The sequence below is a fragment of the Orbicella faveolata genome, unplaced genomic scaffold (assembly GCF_042242905.1).
Source record: "Orbicella faveolata isolate gen_17 unplaced genomic scaffold, um_ofav_v1 contig_15, whole genome shotgun sequence".
Lineage (NCBI taxonomy): Eukaryota > Metazoa > Cnidaria > Anthozoa > Scleractinia > Merulinidae > Orbicella > Orbicella faveolata.
In genome coordinates, this window is record NW_028301542.1 from 4,186,730 (window position 1) to 4,208,642 (window position 21,913).

General features: G+C 39.1%; 3 protein-coding genes across 3 annotated transcripts in view; all 3 read right to left on the reverse strand.

Annotated features, from left to right (window-relative positions):
- LOC110064862 (uncharacterized) overlaps positions 1–4,770 on the reverse strand; it is a 20,347-nt gene extending 15,577 nt beyond the window's left edge. Inside the window, exon 1 of the mRNA XM_089288033.1 lies at positions 4,661–4,770. Coding sequence (XP_089144159.1) covers positions 4,661–4,697 — 37 coding nt within the window. The 5' untranslated portion in view covers positions 4,698–4,770. The remainder of the gene's footprint in view (positions 1–4,660) is intronic.
- Positions 4,771–6,067: 1,297 nt separating this feature from the next.
- Positions 6,068–11,840, reverse strand: LOC110064856 (large ribosomal subunit protein uL5-like). The gene is made up of 5 exons (XM_089288037.1): positions 11,769–11,840; positions 10,386–10,539; positions 9,031–9,137; positions 6,802–7,044; positions 6,068–6,184 (listed from the first exon to the last, which is right to left on the reverse strand). Exons 1-5 carry the CDS (start codon positions 11,823–11,825, stop codon positions 6,146–6,148), a joined length of 600 nt encoding a protein of 199 aa, XP_089144163.1. The 5' UTR covers positions 11,826–11,840; the 3' UTR covers positions 6,068–6,145.
- A 5,444-nt stretch (positions 11,841–17,284) lies between these two features.
- LOC110063448 (signal recognition particle subunit SRP54) overlaps positions 17,285–21,913 on the reverse strand; it is a 131,615-nt gene continuing 126,986 nt past the window's right edge. The window contains exons 15-17 of the mRNA XM_089288052.1: positions 18,797–18,967; positions 18,097–18,192; positions 17,285–17,443 (exon numbers count right to left, since the gene is read on the reverse strand). Coding sequence (XP_089144178.1) covers positions 17,364–17,443; positions 18,097–18,192; positions 18,797–18,967 — 347 coding nt within the window. The 3' untranslated portion in view covers positions 17,285–17,363. The remainder of the gene's footprint in view (positions 17,444–18,096; positions 18,193–18,796; positions 18,968–21,913) is intronic.

Genomic DNA, 21,913 nt, shown 5'->3' on the forward strand with positions numbered 1-21,913 from the left:
CGGGTAGCCTTTATCATAAAAAGATAAATCAAGTTAACAAGTCACGTGCCTACCCACGCGCTAATTAAAGTAATACTAATCGCCCGGAGCTTTTACGTCACCTGTTTTATGACTCAGCACGCCATTAATTAAATTATGAAACTTAAATCAATTTTCGACGTTTGAAAGAGAAAAGAAAAAGATTTCAATACGTCTTTGATCAGGTGGGATCAGTTGACACTCAGGGAGAGCAATTTTCGTTTGAAAACGCACGCAGTGGTTTTTGATGGGTTTTCGCTGATATATCAACTTTTGAAGGCAAAATCCTTTAAAGTTTAATTGGCCTCCTTAAAACTCAGCTCTATCGTTTTAATACGGTTCTTAATTTGGAAAGCAATGACACGTCAATTACCAAAGAACGTTTTTAGCACGATCGTAACAGGACGTTTCTGTTTGATCCAGTTAAAATGAACTCATCAGGTGCGGAATAGCACGTCAAGGTTATCCGTGCAATGGTTTGCTCTTAAAGAACTGAATAAAGAATTCACAATTATACCTTTGTAGAGAACTGCCAAATCAGACTGAGCTTAAGTACATAACGGTTAATAACTAGCTAAAGCATATGCTTACTTGGCGATCTATATTCGGAAAGGCACTCGGAAAGCATTGAAAACATCACAATGCAAGTATTTATGTTTCATCGACAGATTTACTAAGTTATTTCTTTGTTAGTTGCTGCTATGAATTGTCTTTCCAAACTTATTTAAAACTCATTATATGCCTACAAACAAGGGTTCCACAGTTACATTCCCGGTGGCAAAAGTGGTATCACTATCATAGTTTAAATCTTCACCTCTTGCAGTTTACCAATTCAATGTCTCCTAAAAGCCGGTTTCGCTCGCATTTCAGTGAATGTCAATGAAGCATTGAAATGTCAGAATGTTTGAATTATAAGCTAAAACGAAATTCATTTCCATACTTATCAGCAGTGCAGATGACCTTCAATTTGCAGAAATGATAACATTGCAATGATACAGTGTTATATTTACAGCCCTCGAATAGAAGAAACCCTAAACAGGGTGTGTTAATATCACTGATCACAAAGAGACCCAACAAAAATTGGTTCGATCAACACACAACGGCACATGCTTAAAAACCCTCCTTGAGAGCAGTGTGTTAACCAATCTTTTGTGAAATCAAAGGGTACCACATCTTCTTTATTTATGTCACAGGTGTGCAGTGTAAACCCTACACTCAAGCTTGAGCGAACACTGAGCAGATTGCGGCAAGTTTGCTGAATATTGCTACCACAGATAACAAAGCGGTGTGCTTAGAATCCCTCCCCAGCTGTAGCATTGCAAACAGAATTTTCTATTTAGACTCTCACTGCATATTAGAACACGAAACAACTCAGAAATCTGAGGTAGCATCTAATAGTAACATACTGATAAAACGAAACACTGCTCTTTATTGCCAGTGTTAAAGTTTCCTTGTTGTATAAAAACGCTGTTGGAGCTACTACTCAATACTATAAAAATACCTGTTTTCGTGCAACCCTGCTCTTCATTCGTTGCAGAAGCCATGGATTGCTGTTAAAACCATCCACGTCCCAGCATAACAGTCAATAATTTAAAAAACCTTGTAACTCTTGTAACATTAAAACACTAATGATTTAAGCTGGCTTATTGAGCTCAACGCACTGCAGGTTAACTGTTGATTCGTGTTGTATCTGCCAGTGATTTAATATTGCAGAAACGCACGACCACCCATGCGATAAGCATTGTTTTGAGGTCAATCGGCTCAGACCGGTTTGTAAATTGGTGTAATATAATGGCACATAACTACCTTATTGACATTCGTCTACAATCTGAGCTCTTACATTTGTGGACTGAAAAATCCGATTCAGCGAAATCGTTTACAAATGCACGAAGCTCGCTTACAGATTGGCAATTTGCAGCATTTAGGAAGATCTGATATCTTATTATTCGTATATTTTAAGCGTATGCAAGGATAAGGCGGCGTCCTCACTACGCCGGAGAAATTTAAAAACGCAGCTTTGCTTCTACGGTTAGGTCTACCGTCCACTGTAATCCGTCACGAAAACGGAGCTTTTCGAAAATGCTCGTCAAACCGAAAGAATTTTGAAAACGCCAGCTTTTCATTTTAGTGTGGACTGAAAGCATTTTGAAAACGGAGCTTTCCGAAAACGATTGCGTCACGATAGTCACGTGATATCCCTGACTGAGCTTTCCTCCAACACAGATCAAATTAAATCGCCGGTGAGTGTTTCGTTTTTAAATTACTCGGGCGTAGTGTGGATGGTGTGTGAAAAATATGCCTTCAAAAAGTGTTACTGGTAGCTTCAAAGAATAGGAAAACATTTTGGGATAATTTTCAATTTCGATCGAGCTCGACAAAGAAAAAAAAACTGTATTTTTGTCGATTTTAGGGAAACGTAGGTGATAGTCTTTTGGGGACAATTAAAATTTTAGCACGGTCATCAAGAAGTCAGATAAATTCGATATCCGAAGGTATTAAACAGATATATTGCATGTTAGACATCTTAATCTCGGTATCAATGTTGAATGTATTACTGAACCAAATCACACAAGTTAGCCTTCGTTCAGTCATGAGAGATCCGGATAGCTTCCCTAGAGTGCACTGGAAAATTGCCAATTTTCGGATTTTCTGCTAGAAAACAAGGTATTTTGTCATGTTGTAAGTTCTCAATATCACAAATTACTCCATCATAGGTAATGGTTAGGAATGCTTACTCACCCAACATGCTTGGCTGAGTTATCTGTTGTTTGTTTTATAAATAAATCCTATAGACCCTTGAAAGTTAAAATTAAACCTCTCGACTCAACATTAGAATTTGTAATGTAAATATTAAATTATTTGCTTCGATAGAATTGACTAAACGCTATTGGTCACTCACAACTCACTACCCTTAAGAGGTATAGTTAAAAATTATTAATCTGATCAGCACTTTCATGTGGTACTGTTTCATGATTATGCTGTACACCTGAAAGTGCATACCTCTAACTTCTATATCTGTGGATAAAACCCTAACGTGTCAGTGACCATTCAAATGAAAAGCTACTGAGCATTTCGTTCACGTGGTGCTGTTTATATGCTGTACAAGGTGGTTCTAACTTCTAGGGATGAAACCCTAGTGTGTAACCATGAAATGGAAGTTCATTATTGAGCTGTTATGTGGTACTATTTATAATACTGTGGATAAAATCCTAGAGTGTGACCATGCATTCAAATAAAAGCTATTGAGCATTGAACACTGTTTATCATGCTGCTCAAGGTAGTTCTATCAACTTGTTAGTGTTTATTATGCTGCACAACACCGTTTAATAGTCTGTGTTTGAGTTGACGTCTTCGTGGTGACTTGTCACTCTAGCTTGATTTCCTTAGCTTCACCGAGCGGTGTTTAGAACAAGCTAATAACACAATACCATATAGCCTCACTAATTTCTATTATAGTCAGGCCTAAAAGTACTTAAATTCTCGGCGAAGCGAAAATGCTAGTTAAAACCGCGAAGGGTCTCGTGAAAACTTGTTGAAATGGGCTAAGTATATTTCCGACTAGATAATCGTTGCTTGTCTTTGCTTTCAGGCTTACACTCGGTAACAGAAAATCTGTTGTAACAAGGAACTATGGTTAGCACACCGAAAGCAACACAGTGCCTAACTAAATCAAAATGTTTTGTATCAAACGAGCAATGAATCAATGCATACATGTTTGATTACACTGTACTCTGTACGCTCGAAGTAACATATGTGGTTAGACGCATAGTTAATTTAACTAAAACATCATGTCCAGCGTATGATGAGGCCGGCCGAAACATGCTGGGAGCTAAGAAAACCTCTCACGTTAAACATTGTTTCATCGGCAGGCTAGCCTTTCCCGACAAAACTGTTTTCAGATTGCAATGGACCATTGGACATAGCAATATTAAAGTGACTGATCTTTTGAATTGTCTTAAGGTGACAATCTATCTAAACCACTGCTTCTCCAGTGCTAAAATATACCCGTGTTGAGAGATGCCTGACGATGTGCGATTACTTCAGGAAAAGTTTTTTGCAACCTCTTCTACAAGAGCATTGTTAAAATACAGCGACAGGGAAAGTTTGTTAGGTGTAGCTGAGCATCGAATTTATGCAATGTTTTTGTTACACCCCACGTGGATTGAAATGAAACCCGAATTATTCGTTAAACACACTGTGCATTTGCTGCAAACCACCTTCGCTCGGGAAACTTCGTTGGCTTACACTGAAATCATCAAAAACACTTACGTTTTACGCTACAAGTTGTAAAAAGTAAAATCTGTTAGTTTCCGCGTTCGCCTGGTGATCACATACCTTGTTATTCATTCAAGTTATTTCAGTTAGTAATGTTTGGATCATGCAAATCAAAACTCTTGAACTGATCTTAGATGGGTCAGCTTGATCGTGCTAACTAAACATGACATTCAACAATTTTGCATCTTTCGTTAGGTAATCTCAAACAGTGTGTTCTTTGAGTCACTGATGAATCTTCGTCGTTACAAAAGGCATTTTTTAACATGACAGAAATCATGCACTATTAACAAAAGGAAAGCAAAATTGAAAGCCTTCATAGTAGGCTATGGAGGCTAACAGCATTAAAACCATAAGAAAATAGACCTACTTGCTTTTTTGCAGCCCATATCCGTTTTGCTAGCCATGGCTTCGTTCTGTTTACTACAACCTTATCCGCGAAACCAACAAGGTTGTTAACATAACTGAACCTGTCAAACGCCAAAGTTTCGCACACGGGTAACAGACGCGTTATTTTGTCTACCAGTGATTGATTTAATATTGCAGACAATACTTAACGCCCGATTAGCCCTGCGATAAGTATTGTACCTAGACTCGTCGCTGACAAACGTCGCATCATAATTGGAACTTTTTTTTGTTAATGTTGCGACACATGCTGACTAAAGTTTAGACATCTAAAACGCCGACTATGTTATTAACCTTGTGACGTCATGTTTAACCGCTCGCATTAGGGGTGAAGGGATACAATATGAGGGCAAAATAGCCTGTCACAGGGAATAAAAAGATTTTAGTTTGCCGGAGACTTTTAAATAATCATCTAAAGTGCGAATGGAATAATTGTTTTTTTAACTTCTTCAATCGACTGGTTGATGTGGACATCTCAGTTCGATTTAAATGACGGAACGTGAGAAAAGGCGGAAAAATTTGTGGCGCGGCGTTCACTTTTCTCGTTGAATGAAACACGTGTTGAAAGCGAGCGAGACAGTTTGTTTTTCAAATATATTCCTCGAAGAATCTCCTCTAAATTCGTCTATCATGCCTTGAAAATGCGACAAACGAGAAACGTTTCCAGGGAAGATTCGAAATAATAGCGTTGCTGAAAATTTCTCGTCTTGTGCAAGTCAAATGAAGCAGTTTGCACGGTTGTCATCAAGATCAAGTTCACGAAAGGATATAAGGACGAGACCCAAATGTAAGGTAACAAAGTTAACTGAAGTGCTAAGCTTAGGTTTATACTGAAAATGTTTTTACTTTCTCCATGAAATTTTTTCCGTGCTTAGGTCTGGAAGTGGTTTAATATTTTTCCTCTTCTTTTCTTCATTTAGTAGCTTTTGTTACACATTTAAACTGAGCCTTTACCATTAAATGTTTCGTAGCTCCACGTAGTTAAGTTAATTGCAACATTCTTTGGCTTTTTGTAGTTTCCATGATATAATTGCGCAAGGAAAATCTGGGTCTGGAGACATGTTTGTTGTTCTTAAACATTTTTTTTTTAACATCTTCTGTGATCTATTACCGAATAGACGCATGGCAACATGAAATCTACTTGACAGTCTACAACAAAAAAGATTGTTAATGACGTCATCTATAGGTCTATCCTTCAATATATCATGAAGGCTGGTTTTCATAAAGGCTGGTTAATTCTGTTTTTTCTTAGCGAATATAGTAATTGAAAGTAGTAATGTTATTGTAAATAGTCTTGCTGTTAGGAATATTCTATATATTTTATGAGCAACTGCGCCCAGAATAACGAAGTCAAAACAGAAATAACACCATGTTGGTGGTATTGATCCAGCATTTAATTGGGCATATTTCAAGGCAAAGAATTTACAAAAAAAGAAAGGAAAAAGCACCATCACTTCTTCTTCTTGGAAGACAGCAAAATGCCATCATACTAAAAACAAGAATAAACAAAAGAATTCAGAAACCTGTTCTGTCCAAAAGTTAACAATAATAATTATAATTCACCAAAGTCTTGGGACATCGGAGGCAGCTGTCATCTCCCACTGCACCCCCACCCCCTCAAACTCCAGTGCACTGTTGATTTTCACCCACCCAACTGCCTATTGATCCTGTTAACACTGTTATTTGGGAGAAAGGGTCTCAGTAAATTTAACAATATCACTAAATTTCAAGGCAAAAGGATTTGCCACTGGCTACCCTTGTAAAGGTTACTGTAGATGTATTTGATGCTTTTGACATCTGTGAGCTTCATCTAAAGCCCACTAAATGATCAAATTTAGGAAACATAACACAACATTGAAGGAAAATGCCCCACTGTTGCGCACAGACTTTCATAAAACCAGGGATATATGAGTGGGCGATTTTGTGTGCTCATTGCAGCAAATTGCGGTGAAAATTGCATGCAAAATTGTCTCGGCCTCAAGCATGCAATCAAGGCCATTGTCATGGAATCTCCTGCAAATTTAATTGCCAATATCAAACAAGCAAGCTGTTTCTTATCCTGTTTGTGATAGGTTTGATCGTATGTTTATCAGAACCAGTCCTTACCTTCTGTTGGAACCACTTCATGGATTCTTCCTTCGTGATCAGATGCTTAAAGCCAACACGGCTTCGTTTCCTTTTTCGTTCGGCAACGTTGAAACCGGGACGTCCCAACACCACATAGAAATCCATGCCATAAATCCCAATGCTGGGGTCGTATTTGATTCCAAGATCAATATGCTCTTGGATTCCAAAGCCAAAGTTCCCAGTGCGCGAGAAGTTTTCCTTTGTCAGCTCGTATTCACGAACCTGCCAATCATAGAACATGCTATAAACCCAGTATAATTTACCTTGCTATAGAACCACAACAGGACGACAAAGTACTGAAGTGCATAAATACCATTGTTGTAGCCTATACACATACCAAATGTTTGTTATAACCAACACCCCATTATACTAAATTAATGAGAAAATGACTAAAACTTTCATTATACAGTAAAAACCCTCATGTAAGAACCTGCTGGCAGAAATTTACCATTTTAAAAATATAAGAACCTGTTTGGCCAAGTAAGATGATGCAGGTTCTTACATGTGGATTACAGTTAAATTATGAACTCTTGCTACAGAGACAACACTACATAATATTCATCCTGTAATCAGTTGTGTTAGGTTTATCATAATACAGTAACGTTGAGAATGAATACTGTATATTTGAGGACGAAACCCAAGTAATCTTATCAAGAACTAAATCTTCTTCATTTAAATTAAGAACCTAATAAGAACCTACTTACCCTTAAATTGCCGATAAGTACCCCAAAATACAAGTTCCTATTTTGCCATACTTCAAAACATGTAGGTTCTTAAATGTGGGTTTTTACTGTATTAGCTACATTGTATTCAGTTTAAGGAGAGTCCTTCTTAACCACAGATTTAGAGCACTTGCTAAGGGATTGCCAAAGGTGATATTTACAGGAAAGTTAATTTGGAGTGTTTTGCAGTGCTAAATGGTGAATTTTATATGAAGGTATGTTTGCTATAAAAAAATATGATTTCGTGTGCATAACTAGTACCAGTCCAAAACCACACGTTAGAGTTTTAAATCCTTAAAACTTGGAAGAAAAGAGGAAGAGTTCCAATTTTTCTTATGAATCAGAAATAACTTAGCCGTACGTAAGGAATTACTGTTTACATGTAACAGAGGAAAGCTACTGTAGAAAGTCTGCTAATACGGGTGTTTATTACCTCATAACTTTCACAATAATGCGAGTTTCATAAAACACGTACATGTATGTAGCATTAAGCACCTAGACTTTCTTAATCTGTTGACACCAATTCAAATTTTTGGATTTAGATGACTTTTAAGTTTTAGGGTTTTTCTACTCTGGTCACATGACTGGTCAAGCATGGCCATGATTTGAACTTTTGCAGAAGTCTTCAATGGAGGTCTGGTTTTAAAACCTTCCATAGCGACAAATTCATGACGAATTGGTAGTTAAGAAGGACCCCCTTAATCATACAGTTTTCCATCTCTTAGGAATTTGTCTCACATCCATCTTAAATGGGATTATGAGGGTGTCAATGGGGTATATCTCTAGTCGGTAAACAGCTAAAAAAAATCTATTTAGTCAGTAAACTGTTAGAAAAAATTAATAGATTTAGCCAGTAAACAGCAAAAAAGGGGATTAGCAATTTTACAACTTTAATGAGCTGTAGAAGACCTCTATTCGAAAAACAAGTCATGATTGAAACAAAGTCAGTTTTTGAATTATTGAAGATGACATACAGTGTAATTTTGTTCACTGTACCATATTACACAAGTAGTATTCTTTACAATTGATCACTCCTGTTGAAATCACTCCTGTTGAAAAGGACCCTTCTCTACAGAGCAAAGAACAGAGCAAAGAACATCCCTTCTACTGACACACACGAATTATCTGAAGTACAACACGTGGTCGATGCTCTAAAGACATCAAGATTATTGACCGCTGTTCCCAATGGTCAAAAAGATTATTTTTAGAAGCGTGGCACTCAATTCACGAACCGAATGCCATTAACGAACACCTTTACATTCCTGACATCTACAAGGCCCTTGGTAATCCCAAGTGATGTTTCTGCGGCTCTTTTATAGCACTCATTTGCATTCCTAAGCCATTTATGCTGAAGAGGGTTATGGCATTTTAACCAAAACGTCCACACAAAAAGTTTTTTAGTCAGTGACAACAAATTTTAATTCTTACACTGTATCATATCGTATTGTAAATTAAATGTTGATCACATTTGAAGGTGAACACTTACCTTCAAACCCTTCTCCAGGATTTCTTCAGCTTTAGCGCCTCGCACAGTGCAATGCACAGCAATCTTTTCATTACGACGGATGCCAAATGAACGCACAGTGTATCGGGCTAGGAGAGACAGCAATAACAGAGTATCAATAACGCACAATCTATCATTCCAGGGCTGTGCTCTAGAAGCACCACAGGCAACTAACTTTTGCCTTTGGGCAACTGGAAAAACATACTTTATTTATTTTTTATTTTATTCTTTTCTATCTGTTTGTAAGGCACATTTGAAAACTTATGTTGAATTTGCACTACACAAATCTTTCATGATTTACTGCACCCAAATTCACAATTGGCAAATCTGAAGCTGTGTCTGCTGTCCTAACATCCTGCGATGCCAAGTCACTGACCTGATATAGCTCATAATCATATCTATAACAAAATTCACAATCCTGAGGGGTTCTCCACGCGTCGATTTGTCACGTAATCAGCACGCGATCACACAAGTGTCCAATTACAGGTATCCAATTTGAACATTGTGCAATTGGATTCAGGGTCTGTAATTGGATATGCACGTGATTCGCATGTCAATTACCTGTGCTTTAATGGCTTCCTTCACAACGTTTCCTTCAGTTTTCAAAACTTACGAAAAGCACTATGGACGAATCATTAAAAGAAGCTCTCAAAAGACATTGTTAAAGTCCAAAATTTGTTATAGATACGATTAATTAGTAATTGGACCTCGTATTGTTTAATTCAGGAAGAAATTGTGCTCGTAATTTCAAATCAGCCTTGGCCTATAAAATGGAATGCTAGTCCATCGCAGGGTTAACCCCAGCATTAAATTACACAGGTAATCATTCATACACCTGGGTGGAGAGAGGCACTGTGATAGCAAAGTGTCTCGCCCCAAAACACAACACAATGACTCCAGCCAGGGCTTGAACCTAGACTACTCGATCTGGAGTCCAATGCGGTAATTTTTAGGTCACCATATCTTGCCATATTAACAAAGGCTTATCCCAACAAGTAGAATTCAGCAGACTCTACCATGACTTTAACATGTATTTGCAGCAAACTGCATTTGACAATTTGTAGGTTCATACCAGAACATCGCAAGGTAGAACATAATGATATAGAACCCAAAACTGGTCCCATAGTCTGCAAATGAACATTGTACTGTACATCGCTAAGCATACTTAAATGACAAAAAAATTGTTACACAAAAACTCTGCAACAGGAAGAAGTGATAAGTGATCCTTCTTCAAGAGCTATAACCACACATAAACCCACAAAGGAGGGGTTATTTTCAGGGGCCGACATACTCTCAGTATCTTACTAAATTGTGCTTCCAGATTAGAACCAACATACCTTTAGAATAAACTGGTTGCTGCCCAGTCAGTTGTTCCAGCACTTTAGCAGCTCTTGTAAGTCGGTCACCACTCTCACCAACACAGATGTTCAAACACAACTTTCGGATGCGGAGCTCCCGCATAACATTTTGTTTCTGGGATTTCTCCCCCGACTGAAAGACACCAAATAATAGCTTCTGTTACCTTACATGGTCTGAGTGAAGCAGTGGTTTCAATTTGTTAGATGTCAGAGATCTAGGGTTAAACAATGTGTTAGTTATTCGACGTTAGGCCTGTTGTTAGGGTTGGTATTTCAACATTATCTGGGGCTTGCTATACTTGGATCACGCAGCATATATACCATCTGCAGTCCACAAGTAACAAAGCCCCAATAAGGCGCAGTTAAGTACACCCCTGTGCTAGTACTTAAACAGGTATAAACAGATTTATCTGTATTACCTTCTTGAACACTGTCTGTAAATTTCATAAACACATGACAAAAAATGTTCTTACTAGTAAAACACAAAGTAGTAGTTGTCAAAAGAGTAATAGAGAAACGTGGTATGATCTACATGCAGCTACTGTCCTGAATTTTAATACATGGATGACTTTTGTATGTCCCAGTTTTAATAGAAAAGTCTACTTCTTCATAAAACAACCTCAAGTCAACAACACAATCTGTAAACCTTAAGTGTATTTTCGTGGTGCTAATACAAAAACGGACAGAATGAATGGCAATTAAATCTTAAAAGTTATTGAAATCGCAATTTAATCTTAACTATATTCCTTAGTTCTTCTTTTGCACTTACAATGTACAAGTCACAACATTACATACTAAGAATACCGGTAAATGCATTACACCAAGGGTAGGGACAAACATTTCCACGCTTTCATGCAAATAGACACTTTATTTTGGCTCATTCAAGCCATGTGCATCGATTATCTTAAGATCTAAATCAGCAATGATGGGTAGAACTTCTTGCATATTTCAGATCGTCAACAGAATTCGCCGGTTGCAGCTTGAAAATATTCGCTATTTTGACAAGGAAATGGCCAGTTTAAGTGAATAATTGTCATTCTTTCTCTCCATCCATAATGTTTTAGTTTTAATGGAAAAGCATTTATGATAAAAAGATGCTCAGAGTGTCATCAAGATCGCGCCTATAAACAGCAACAGGCTTCGTGGAAGAGAGAAAATTAAGCCTAGCAATCCCAAATTAACCGGAATCGATTTCTCTTGAAGATCACGATTTAGACATCCTAAGCTGTGTAAACTGCTTTAAAACAAAATTTTTTTTTTAGGAATCAAAGACAAGAAATATCAGGGAAATGGGTTACGAAAATGACTACTGAAAGGAAAAAGAATACAGTTTTATTTGGCCACGTGAAGTGCGGGACCTACCGCCATATTTCCCAGAGTAGAAGAGGGCGCTCTAAGGATCACGGGAGGTGACGTCATTTCGCGGACGGAACCGAAGGCCTGGGGCAGGGCGGAAAAAGGTATAAGCGCCCTTCCCTGAGTCTGGGGGGAATCTTTTTTGCTTAGATCCTAAGTAGTCGCTCTTAGGGCTCGTCGCGCGTTCCTTCCCCACAAACGTGAGCGTCTGCGTGGGAGGCTAGCTCCCGGCGAGTCGAAGGCGGACAAAAAATTCGGCGAGCCGACGAGCGCACTGAACTGAACAATTTACAGAGCGAAGCGATCGGGCCGGGGCGTTTACGCGTGCTGGGAGCCTGTCTCCTTTTTGATAATGGATGCTTACCACTTAGCCAGGAAATCCGGAAATTTTGGTTGAAAGTCAACTGGAACAGTGTAATTTTCCGGAAAATCTGTTCGGAAATTGTAGTCTTCCTTGTCCTCCTTATCCGTTCCGATCGGAACGGAAAGGCGGAAATTTTGTTTACCATTCAGTTTGCTTAAATTTCCAGTTCCAGTCTCTCGTCAGCCGAAAACAATTACGGGAAATCGAATTCTAAATCAGTTCACTTACTTGAAAACTTGGTTCCCTTTCTGGCTTACTTTGCTCACTTCTGGTCCACTTTGCTCACTTGCTGGTTCATCAGGTTCAGTCACTGGTTCACCTGATTTTTGTGCCCGGGTCTGGTTTGTAGATTCGTTCAGCTGGCATCATAGAACAGTACACTCAGCATTAATATTGCTCATCTCTGAACTGACAGGAACCATAACAATCACATAGAAGATGAAAAATGAGAAAAATCCGATAAGCCGTTACGCCAAAATGGTACCCAGCAGAGAAATTCGAGAGCGGAGGAAACTGTAACTCATTCTTCTTTCTGCATTTTAGGTTGATAAAACATTTTCGATATCTTCCATTGGAAAAGGGACAGTTGAAGGGATCCATTTGAACTGTCTTGAATATCATGTACAAGGTGTAAAGAGAACTATAAAGAAGTTGAACAGATAACGAAACAAAGGGGTAGCATACTGTGTTGTAACTGAGGTGGTTGTTTTTTCTCTGTCAAATTTACCTGTGTAAAAACTGAGGGGGACATTGGGGAGTTCTAAACACCGTAACACCGTAAAAAAAACTAACGAACACCGCATCACCGCAAGAAGAGTCAACGAAACACCGTCACCGCAACACGTATTTTTAGCGCCGTGATTCTTTCATGTACACTTTAAATAATACTTTTATACTTCAACAGTTTTCCACAAAATAAACACATTGTTTCTGTCCTCGTTCCTCCACGTGTCTACCGAACATTGAACTCCGGATGGCAGAGTTTGAGTTACTTGTCAAGTTACGTATAAATGAAAACAGCTTCGAATTGGCAGTCGAAGCATATTGAAGATTGACTAAAAAGTGATGGTCTGAATTTTTTTACAAATTATTCACCTCAATGGTACGTGTTTGTCATAAATTAGCATCGATTAACGAAGTTTACTTGCTAAATTTAAGTCAAATTTAGGTTTGAGAAAGGCAGATCAAAAAAAACCAGCACCGCAAACAATTTCATTTCACCGAACACCGCAGCCTGAAAAACACAAGCATCGCACACCGTAGGGTTTGAGATCACCGCAACACCGCAAGTTGAGATTTTATTCACCGCATCACCGCATTAAAAAACACATCAACATCGCAACACCGCAAATCCCCATGTCCCCCTCAAAACTGGTTAACATTTCGTGTTGATTTGCTTTTTTTCGCTTCACTTGACCAGAAGGAAAAAATCAACCAGTAGAAAACCTTTGAAAAGCCCTCTAGTTGAGGAAATTCAGTCTGTGGATCATGGAGATCGTACTTCATTTTCATGCAGTTCTATTTATTTGATAATATATATCTTTTGTTTTCCACAGAAAAGAAAATTACGGCAAAAAGTGAGAAAAAAATAACGTAATTAAACTATTAACTAAGTTTTAAGCATACTCAGCTGGTGTCGGTGAATTCTCTTGACCAGTTGCCAGTATAGTTTATGTCATGCAGACCGAAATTGAAGATAATAACGTCCGTCTCTTGTGGGTTCGAACGTGGCGGTCTGTAGAAACAAGCGCAGGCATTGTAGACCATACTTATAGTCCTTTGTTCCTCCGTATGCTGTGTCCCAAGGAGCATGCTGGACTTAACAGTCATCCCCTAACATTCTGCCGACCCACGGAGTGTAACTGGAACATGAAGGTAAATAATATTCAGTGATTTTCCCATAAATCGTAATTTATAAGTGATCTCCTGAACAGACCTTAGCGGATTATGTAACCTTCGTGCAAGTGACCTTTCTTCGTATTTTAAAGGCATTTAGAGGTTTCCAAAACACTTGGTACACGTTATATGGTAATTTTATTTAACCCTATTTTCAAGGCAGCCATTGTTCTCCCGAAGGTGACAGAGTGGCCTCGCGGCAGTAGTAACATGTTGAGAGAAGTGTGACCAGGGTCTGAAGCTTTCTATTTTTTGCGGCGCTGCGAGTGGTTCAGGCCAGGCTCCCGTTGCGTGATATCACAAAAAATAAAATTAAAAAAAAAACGAAAAAACGGCCGCGGAGGAGACTACGCTGTGAGCAAGGGTTAAGGAAAGGTCCAGGGGAGACTCCCAAATAAAAAGACCGGGGTGCTCGTCAGACATTTTGAAAAGATCCCCTAAGAGGTACCAATTCTAAAACGACACATTATCTCCTGTGTTATTTTTTCGGCGCAATACCATAAAAGGTGTCGCAAAAGCTCCCACTGTGGACCTTTTGAGACTGAACACTCCAAGAAGTACCAAAACCGCTTTTACAACTCCTAAAAGGTACGAAGTATATGGAAGTACCCTCAGGCCGGGTAGGAGGACTCCCAAGTGAAAAAGACAGGGGTGCTCGTCGGAAATTTTGAAAAGAACCGCTAAGAGGTACCAAGATCCGGTTTTGTGCACGTGGGCGTGGCTTTAATTTTATTCCTCCCCTAATAGGTACCAATTCTTACATAACACATATCTCCTGTCCTCTCATTTTCTCTTGCTCCTGTCCTATGTTTTCGGCTCAATTGCTGGTTTTCAGTGTCACGCAATTCAAAATAGATCAAAATAAAAGTCAAAACCGGTCAATAGATAAAGTCCAGAATCTGGGAAATGAAAGAAAGTAAATATGCAAAGACTCTCGCCAAAATTCTGGTCACAGCAATTTTTCTTATGCGAGATATGCGGAGAAATTTTTTACCCAGATTTATAGAGATTTGTATGGAGACGCCATGTTGGTGCCCATCCGTATGGGCACCAACATGGCGGCCGGAAACCAATAGAAACATCTGTCACTGAGTTTTGCTACAAAAGCGTGAATTTGTCCCTCGAGAAACTCTAAAACATTAAAATAATACTTTTTCTAAGACATGAACTGTTCAGATAGCCAAGTTCCCCGAAATAAGACACGTTTTTAACCATCATGACAGCTCTCTAGGCCGTCACGTAAATGCCGCGCCACGCAAAAGCTTAGAAATTCAAGCGTAGTGTATCACAAAACCAAAAACCCATTCGGAGCGAAAATTTGTTTGAGTATTAGTTTTCAGCTGCTCTTATACATCATTTAAGTAAAATCTCAGGAAGATCAATAGTTTTGTAGTTCGAATTTTAGTGACGTCATGTGAGAACCAGCTATATCCTAAAAGATACGCCAAAGCCCCCGCTCGGGACCTTTTGAAGTAAGTACCCGAAGAGGTACCAAACCTCGTTTTTGACCCCTGAAAGGTACGACGAGCACCCCGGTCATTTTCATATGGGAGTTCCCCTCCCGGGGGCTTGAGACTCCCAGAGGTGAGAACTAAAGAGAAATAAAGAAATTACAATAGAATTCCGAAAGTAACGCTCCCCCCCCTCTCCCGAAAATAACGGCTCCCCGAAAGCAACGTTAAATTAATTTTTACCTTCCCAAGTAACGATCCCCCCGAAAGTAACGGTCATCCAAAAGTAACGGCCCTTTGAAGAAGTCACTAACAGAGAAACTCTGATCCCAAGCGCAATGCAGATGGATCAGCCTGACTGCAGGACTGAACAACTCAGAGTTATTTATTCGTGGTTTTATGTCGAACCCATCTGAATCTATCTTGAAACTATGATTTCTAAACTGTACTTGTCTAGCAGCAGGTTCAAATGATACAGTGTTATTAGTAACACTGTGATATAATGCGACCATTACACAGTTTATGTGGGAATAGTTGGTAACATGCATAAACGGAACTTTTAATTTTCGCGTTACGCGTCCGCTTTGTGTAAAACGTGCAAACGTTTTACAACCATCCGAGAGTAACGGCTACCCGAAAGTAGCGGCCCCTTTTGCCGGCTAAATCCGAAAGCAACGGCCCCCTTTACTTTCGGAATTTTACGGGTAGGAGTTAACGGTTGCACAAAATAAGAATCTCAGTAAAGCCTACACAATACTACACCTATAAGCTATACAGGCCAGATATGGGGGTACCCCCTCCCCCCCCGGGAGAATTGGACAATGATTCCAGTATCAGACATATGGTTTCCACGGTTTTATTCATGTTCAATTTGATATGTTTTGATACATTGTACTGAATGTCAATCTATCTCCTTACACAAAGTAAATACAGGATCCATTCTTGAAACCATCACCGATTAGTAGATGGGAACTGCTAGTAGTTGACGGCTTGTGATCTTGTTACCTTCTTTAACTCAAAAATTATGGAATATCACTTTATGAGTACCAGACATAGATTGAGCACTGCCAATTTCAAGTCGCTGACTTTTAAAAGTTGAATTCAGTGTTTGGTGGAGAATTGAAACATTGAACAGGAGTGATCCGAAAAAGATTCTGCGATGCAAAACTTGTGGCGCAAAGAAGAAAAAAACACAAATCCTTACAAATTTTTTAACTTTCTTAACCTACATCTGGTGCCCTAAAAATGGTAGTCTTATAAATTAATTTCATGGTCTTATCATTTGCGGTTTTCATAAAGTTGCGTCTCATGTTTGTTCAAAAGATGTAAAATAGCCATAAAATACACTAAGTCTGTCGTATTTTGTTTCTCAACGCTTACGGTTGGTTGATGATCGCAAAATCAAGAAATTAACAATTTATGGCTATCGCTACTTTGGACGGGTCCCTTCTTTCGCGTAGCTAGAATGCGGACCGATTTCATAAAATGTAAGTGTTTTTTTTTTTAATACATGGAGAGAGGAAAAGGATAAATCTCGTTGAAGAGAATTTATAAATACTTCAAAACAGACTACGAGAAACTCCAAACAAATATTAAATCTTTTTGATGCAACTTGTTGTAGTTTGTTTCCACCGTTTTTCCTAACACATCAAGTAGCGTTTGTGATCATATCTCTCAGAGGATCGCTAATTTCGGAATTTCCTAACAACCGTAGCATTTTCTCGCTAATATTCAAGGGATCGTTATTTTTGGTGTTGCTGTGGTAGGTTAAAAATAGGTTGGTTGCGTGATGTAAATACTCTGGCGCGATCGCTCATGACAACTTTCTTTATTTAAAAAATATTGTTATTTTTATACTATTATTGCTGTTTGAGTCACTGCGTAACTTGGTTATTTTCTTGCCCCGGGCGCATGAGCGGCCGCGCCTTGTTGAAACTGACGCATCATGGACTGCAGGCCCTGGGTTCCACCTGAAAGAATAATGACGATGTCATCCGATGCAGTCTTCACATTCCAACACAACAACTAAAAGTTAGGTTATATTATGATACATCAACAAAAGAATTCATGACAAATCTGGTTAAACTAATCTTACCTTCCACACAAACCACAGTCAGACCTCTATTAAGCAGTCACCCTCTGGAAATAGCCAGGTACAGTGGCCGCTTAACAGGGGGTTACTGCTTAATAGAGGTTTGACTGTAATTTGGATTTTATTTTTCCTATGTTGGCTAGAGAAACAGTTGGTTTTTATAAACTTTTCAGCCAATCAGAATCAAGAGCTGCACTTGCAACTTTTTGCTCTTTTTCTTTTGGTTTTCCAAACTTCATAGGTAATCAAGGGACACAAAATCACACCAGCAGCTTATTAGCACCTTTTTGTTGGCATTTCAAACTTGCCAGCCGATGAAAGTTTGAATAACAACCTTTTTTATTCGGCAGTGGCCATTTTCAAGCGGAAGGGGGATTTTACGTTTTTGTGAAAAATCAGTTCTGAGAATCTTGTGGAACATCAGGACAATATTCGATTGTTCATGGTTTTGTTTATTCTCATCACCTGATTGCTTGACAGTGCATTAAACTTGTAGGAAGAAATCAGTCATGGATCGCTCTGTGTACTTACCCATTTGTTGAAGCACCCTTGAGTCCATCATCTTAGCCATCTGTTGATTGAGTTTGGCCATCTGTGATGGATTCACGTTCTTGCTCATGTCACCACCTGAAGCGCAACAAAACGGGACAGGGGGGGGGACATTAGTCATTCACTGGATCAAAAACTAGTGCCAGACAGACAGACAGACAGAAAGTTACTTTCTGGCACTGTGGCAAATCCTCAAGTTTCCATTTCAGACAGGGGAGGGATGTCAGTCATTCACAGGATCAAAAACTAGTGCCATGCAGACAGACAGACAGACACAGACAGACAGACAGACAGACAGACAGACAGAGACAAAAAGTTATTTTCTGGCACTGTGGCAAATCTGCAAGTTTCCCTTTCACCTGACCCTGGGTCTTAAGGATGGTTCTCTACTTGTTTTAAAGTTCTTCTTCTGAGATTTCTCAGCGTATCTTTCCTTCACAAAAGCCAACACTTCTAAATTTCAATTTCGTATACTTAGTGGGCAAGAAGCACCCAGATTCAAAAGTCCTTAAATGCTTTTCTTCCCAGTGTGGAAAATTGACTTTTGACACATAAAGGAAGTAAACTTTGGTGTACATGTAACAAGAAATTTGACCTATATGCACCACAGACAGACAGTACTGCCGAATTATTAAAGGCAAGAAGCACAAATGGCAAAACTGTATAAAAACAAAGGGTATACCTTTAAAAAGTCCTTTTATTCCTCCCATCTTCTTCACCATTGCTGCAAACTTGGTATATTGTGACAGCAGCTCTTGAACCTCTCGGACCGACACGCCACAGCCACGTGCTACACGTGTGGAACGACCAGGTTGGCGAGAAAACAGCTTTGCACCATTAGGACTGTCAAGCTCTAAGAATTAGTAGAATATTTGCATTTCTACAGGTTAGTTTTTGTGGCAGAAGGAAAACCGGAGAACACAAACAACAAACTCAACCCACATATGGCTGGCACTGGGCCAGAATTGAACAAGGGACACATTAGCGGGAAGAGAGCGTTCTCACCACTGCGCCATCACTATTTTTCACCACTATTTCAATTCATTATTTTCTGTAATGAAAAAAATTTGGCCAATGGCGAGCTTGCCTGCAACGCACTCTGGTTTATGGTGACAGCCCTGGGGTATTTCCGAAATACCCGCCGAATTAAGTCTTTTTTCCCGTACAAGGACAGGTTCAGCCGTTCTCAGATGTCTAAGGTGGTTTACAAGGCAAGCTGCTGGGACTGTGATGATTTTTATATAGGAAAAACAAAGCGTCGACTACACGATAGAAAAACTGAACATTTTAAGGCCCTTGCTAAAAGCGGTCACACCTCAGCCATTGCGGATCACGTTACTTCCACGGGTCATAATATTAAATGGGACAATTTTGATATCTTAGCAACTGGTAGGTCAGATATACATTGTAAAATTAAGGAAACATTGTTAATTCGTGATTTAAAGCCAGCCTTGAATGAAAACGTTGGCAGTGAAAAACTTTTTCTTTACTAACATTTTGTATTGTTATTATTATTATGGTAATTTTTTTTTTTTCTCCCGCAGACTCATCTGTTTGTTATTAACTATTAGTCTTGTTACATATTATTAGATACCAGTATTTTTCTTTTTTCTTCGCGTTTAAATTCCGATTTTAATCTAGTTAACGGTCACTTTTGAAGATGTATGTTGTACATACGAAACGTCAAGGAAATTAACTTTGTTTAACACGCGTTTTGGTTCCATGTTTATCACCGCGGTTTGTGTTTTGTTTCTTCTAAAGCTACGATGGCCAAGGAAAGAGAGTGTTTACGATTTGGGAGAATCTTCTTACAAGCTCGTTCCCAGTCTTCTCTCCTACTCGGCCCTTGGGGCCTAGACTTGATTTAGGTAGAGATTCCTCGCTAGTACACGCATGTCGCAAAAACAAAAAAACAAAAAAAACAATTGCACGCAAGTCGACCCCAGGTTTTCACCGTTTAGCCACCCAACCCTAGCCTGCGAAAACAGCCGTCCTTCTTCGCAACCGGCCCGAGTGGCGCCACTCGGGCCGGGAGCAAAGAAGGACGGCTGTTTTCGCAGGCTAACCCAACCCAAGTCAACGCGGCAGTCAACGCATGTTCAGTGACGTTCATTACCCTATTATTAGCCAATGAAATACAGAATGTCTGCCTTGAGATGTTTTTATTTTTATCAGTGCGACTTGCGTGTACTAACGAGGAATCTTGCGAGTCCGTTTGGCTACCCAACGCGAGTCTTAACGCAAGTTCAACTTGCGGCCACTTTCGACTACTTGCTGGTCCGTTTGGCCAGGGCTTAAAACTTTGATGACAAAGATGAGTTATCAGTAGGTATATTTATTTGTTTTCCCATAATCATATTCATATCGAAGGAGTCAAAACAAATTTATTCAGTTAGCCGGATGTTACCCAATCAGTCTTCGTAAACCGCGAACTTCTAATGACAATGGATTATCTTCTTCTGACAAGAAATTCATGCGATAACTCACCTACCGAGGTCGAATATAAAAAAAAAAAAGTTTTAAAAAAATCCCACTTTTTATTATTTCGATTATATTAAAAATTATGATCATTTTATATACATTTCGCCGATAAAAGTAAAATATAAAACTTTAAGGTAAAAAGCTGTTAAAATTATGAGTCTAAACGTTTTCGATCTGTTTGATCATCATCAGAGTGAAACAATCTGCATACGCTCAGTGTTCTTTTAGTTCAGGTAACGCCAGTTATGTACTACCTGTTCCCATGGGGAGCAAGGTGAGGTCTAGTGATTGCACTTGTTCGTTTAGTTCTGGACGGAAGTGTGCGATGTAGAACGCTTCTTTTATTCTCCTTTTTAACCATGAATGGGCAGTGGTTAAAACTTCCCACGTGAACTTGTGGTTAGGGTGTTTTCTGATGTGCTTGGCTGGCTCTGACTGCTTATTAACATCTGAATGTTCATTGACACGAATCTCTGAGCTTGCGTGCTGTTTCGCCAATGTATGTTTGTCCACAAGTACACTTGCCTTTGTAAATGACGTGTGACGGGTGTGTGCTTGAAGATTGATTCCATCTTGCGTGTTTGCCACATGATAAAGAAGTTGAACCTCCATTTGGTGTAAATGTTAAGTTCACACTTAATTGAATTGAATTCGACACGGCAGAAATGCGATGAAAGAACCGGGCCTTACAATTATGAAAAAGAAATTGACTAGTAAGTCTACTAAGTTAATCAAAAAACTTTCAGTGTTCCTGGATGGTCGTGGATGTTGACATAAAATGGTTTTTTATTCAAACGAAGATTTTCACTCGCCCGAAACTATTTTTCATTTATCTAAATAAAAAAAAAAATGTATACACTCGCGGGCTTTACAAATTCGACACTGTGCCTGTGCCCTGTGTCAAAATTGACGTGGGGAAGCCGAATTGCTTTTAATTCTACTTGCAAGTCGGTAGCGAGCACGTTGGTTCTATATTTTGGGTTCTGATCACGTGATCAAAATGGCCGGAAAAACTAAAGGCGCGGAAAGGGTTCGGGAAGGGTGAATCCTAGCACGGATCCTAGCTCGGATCCGGGCTCAGATCCTGGCTCGGATCCTGGCTTTATTCTTAGAGTTCTTAGTTTATCCCCTTATCCACACGAAATTAACGCTACTAACTGTGAATTTAGGTTGTCTTGACTCCAAGCAGGAGCTCCTGCTCCAAGGTATTATTATTTTTCCCCCTTCGTTGCACCTGTTCTTTTTTTACGAAAGAATTTTGATTCACAAGGGATTTTTTCGTCAAAGGCTGCTTTAAAGTACATTTTTGAGTTATTTT

Coding starts and splice junctions, on each gene's coding strand:
- LOC110064856 (XM_089288037.1), bottom strand. CDS start 11,825: ATGACGTCACCTCCCGTGATCCTTAGAGCGCCCTCTTCTACTCTGGGA. Junction 10,540..11,768: donor CTACTCTGGGAAATATGGCG/GTAGGTCCCGCA, acceptor GGTGTCTTTCAG/TCGGGGGAGAAATCCCAGAA. Junction 6,185..6,801: donor TGAAGTGGTTCCAACAGAAG/GTAAGGACTGGT, acceptor TCTTGTTTTTAG/TATGATGGCATTTTGCTGTC.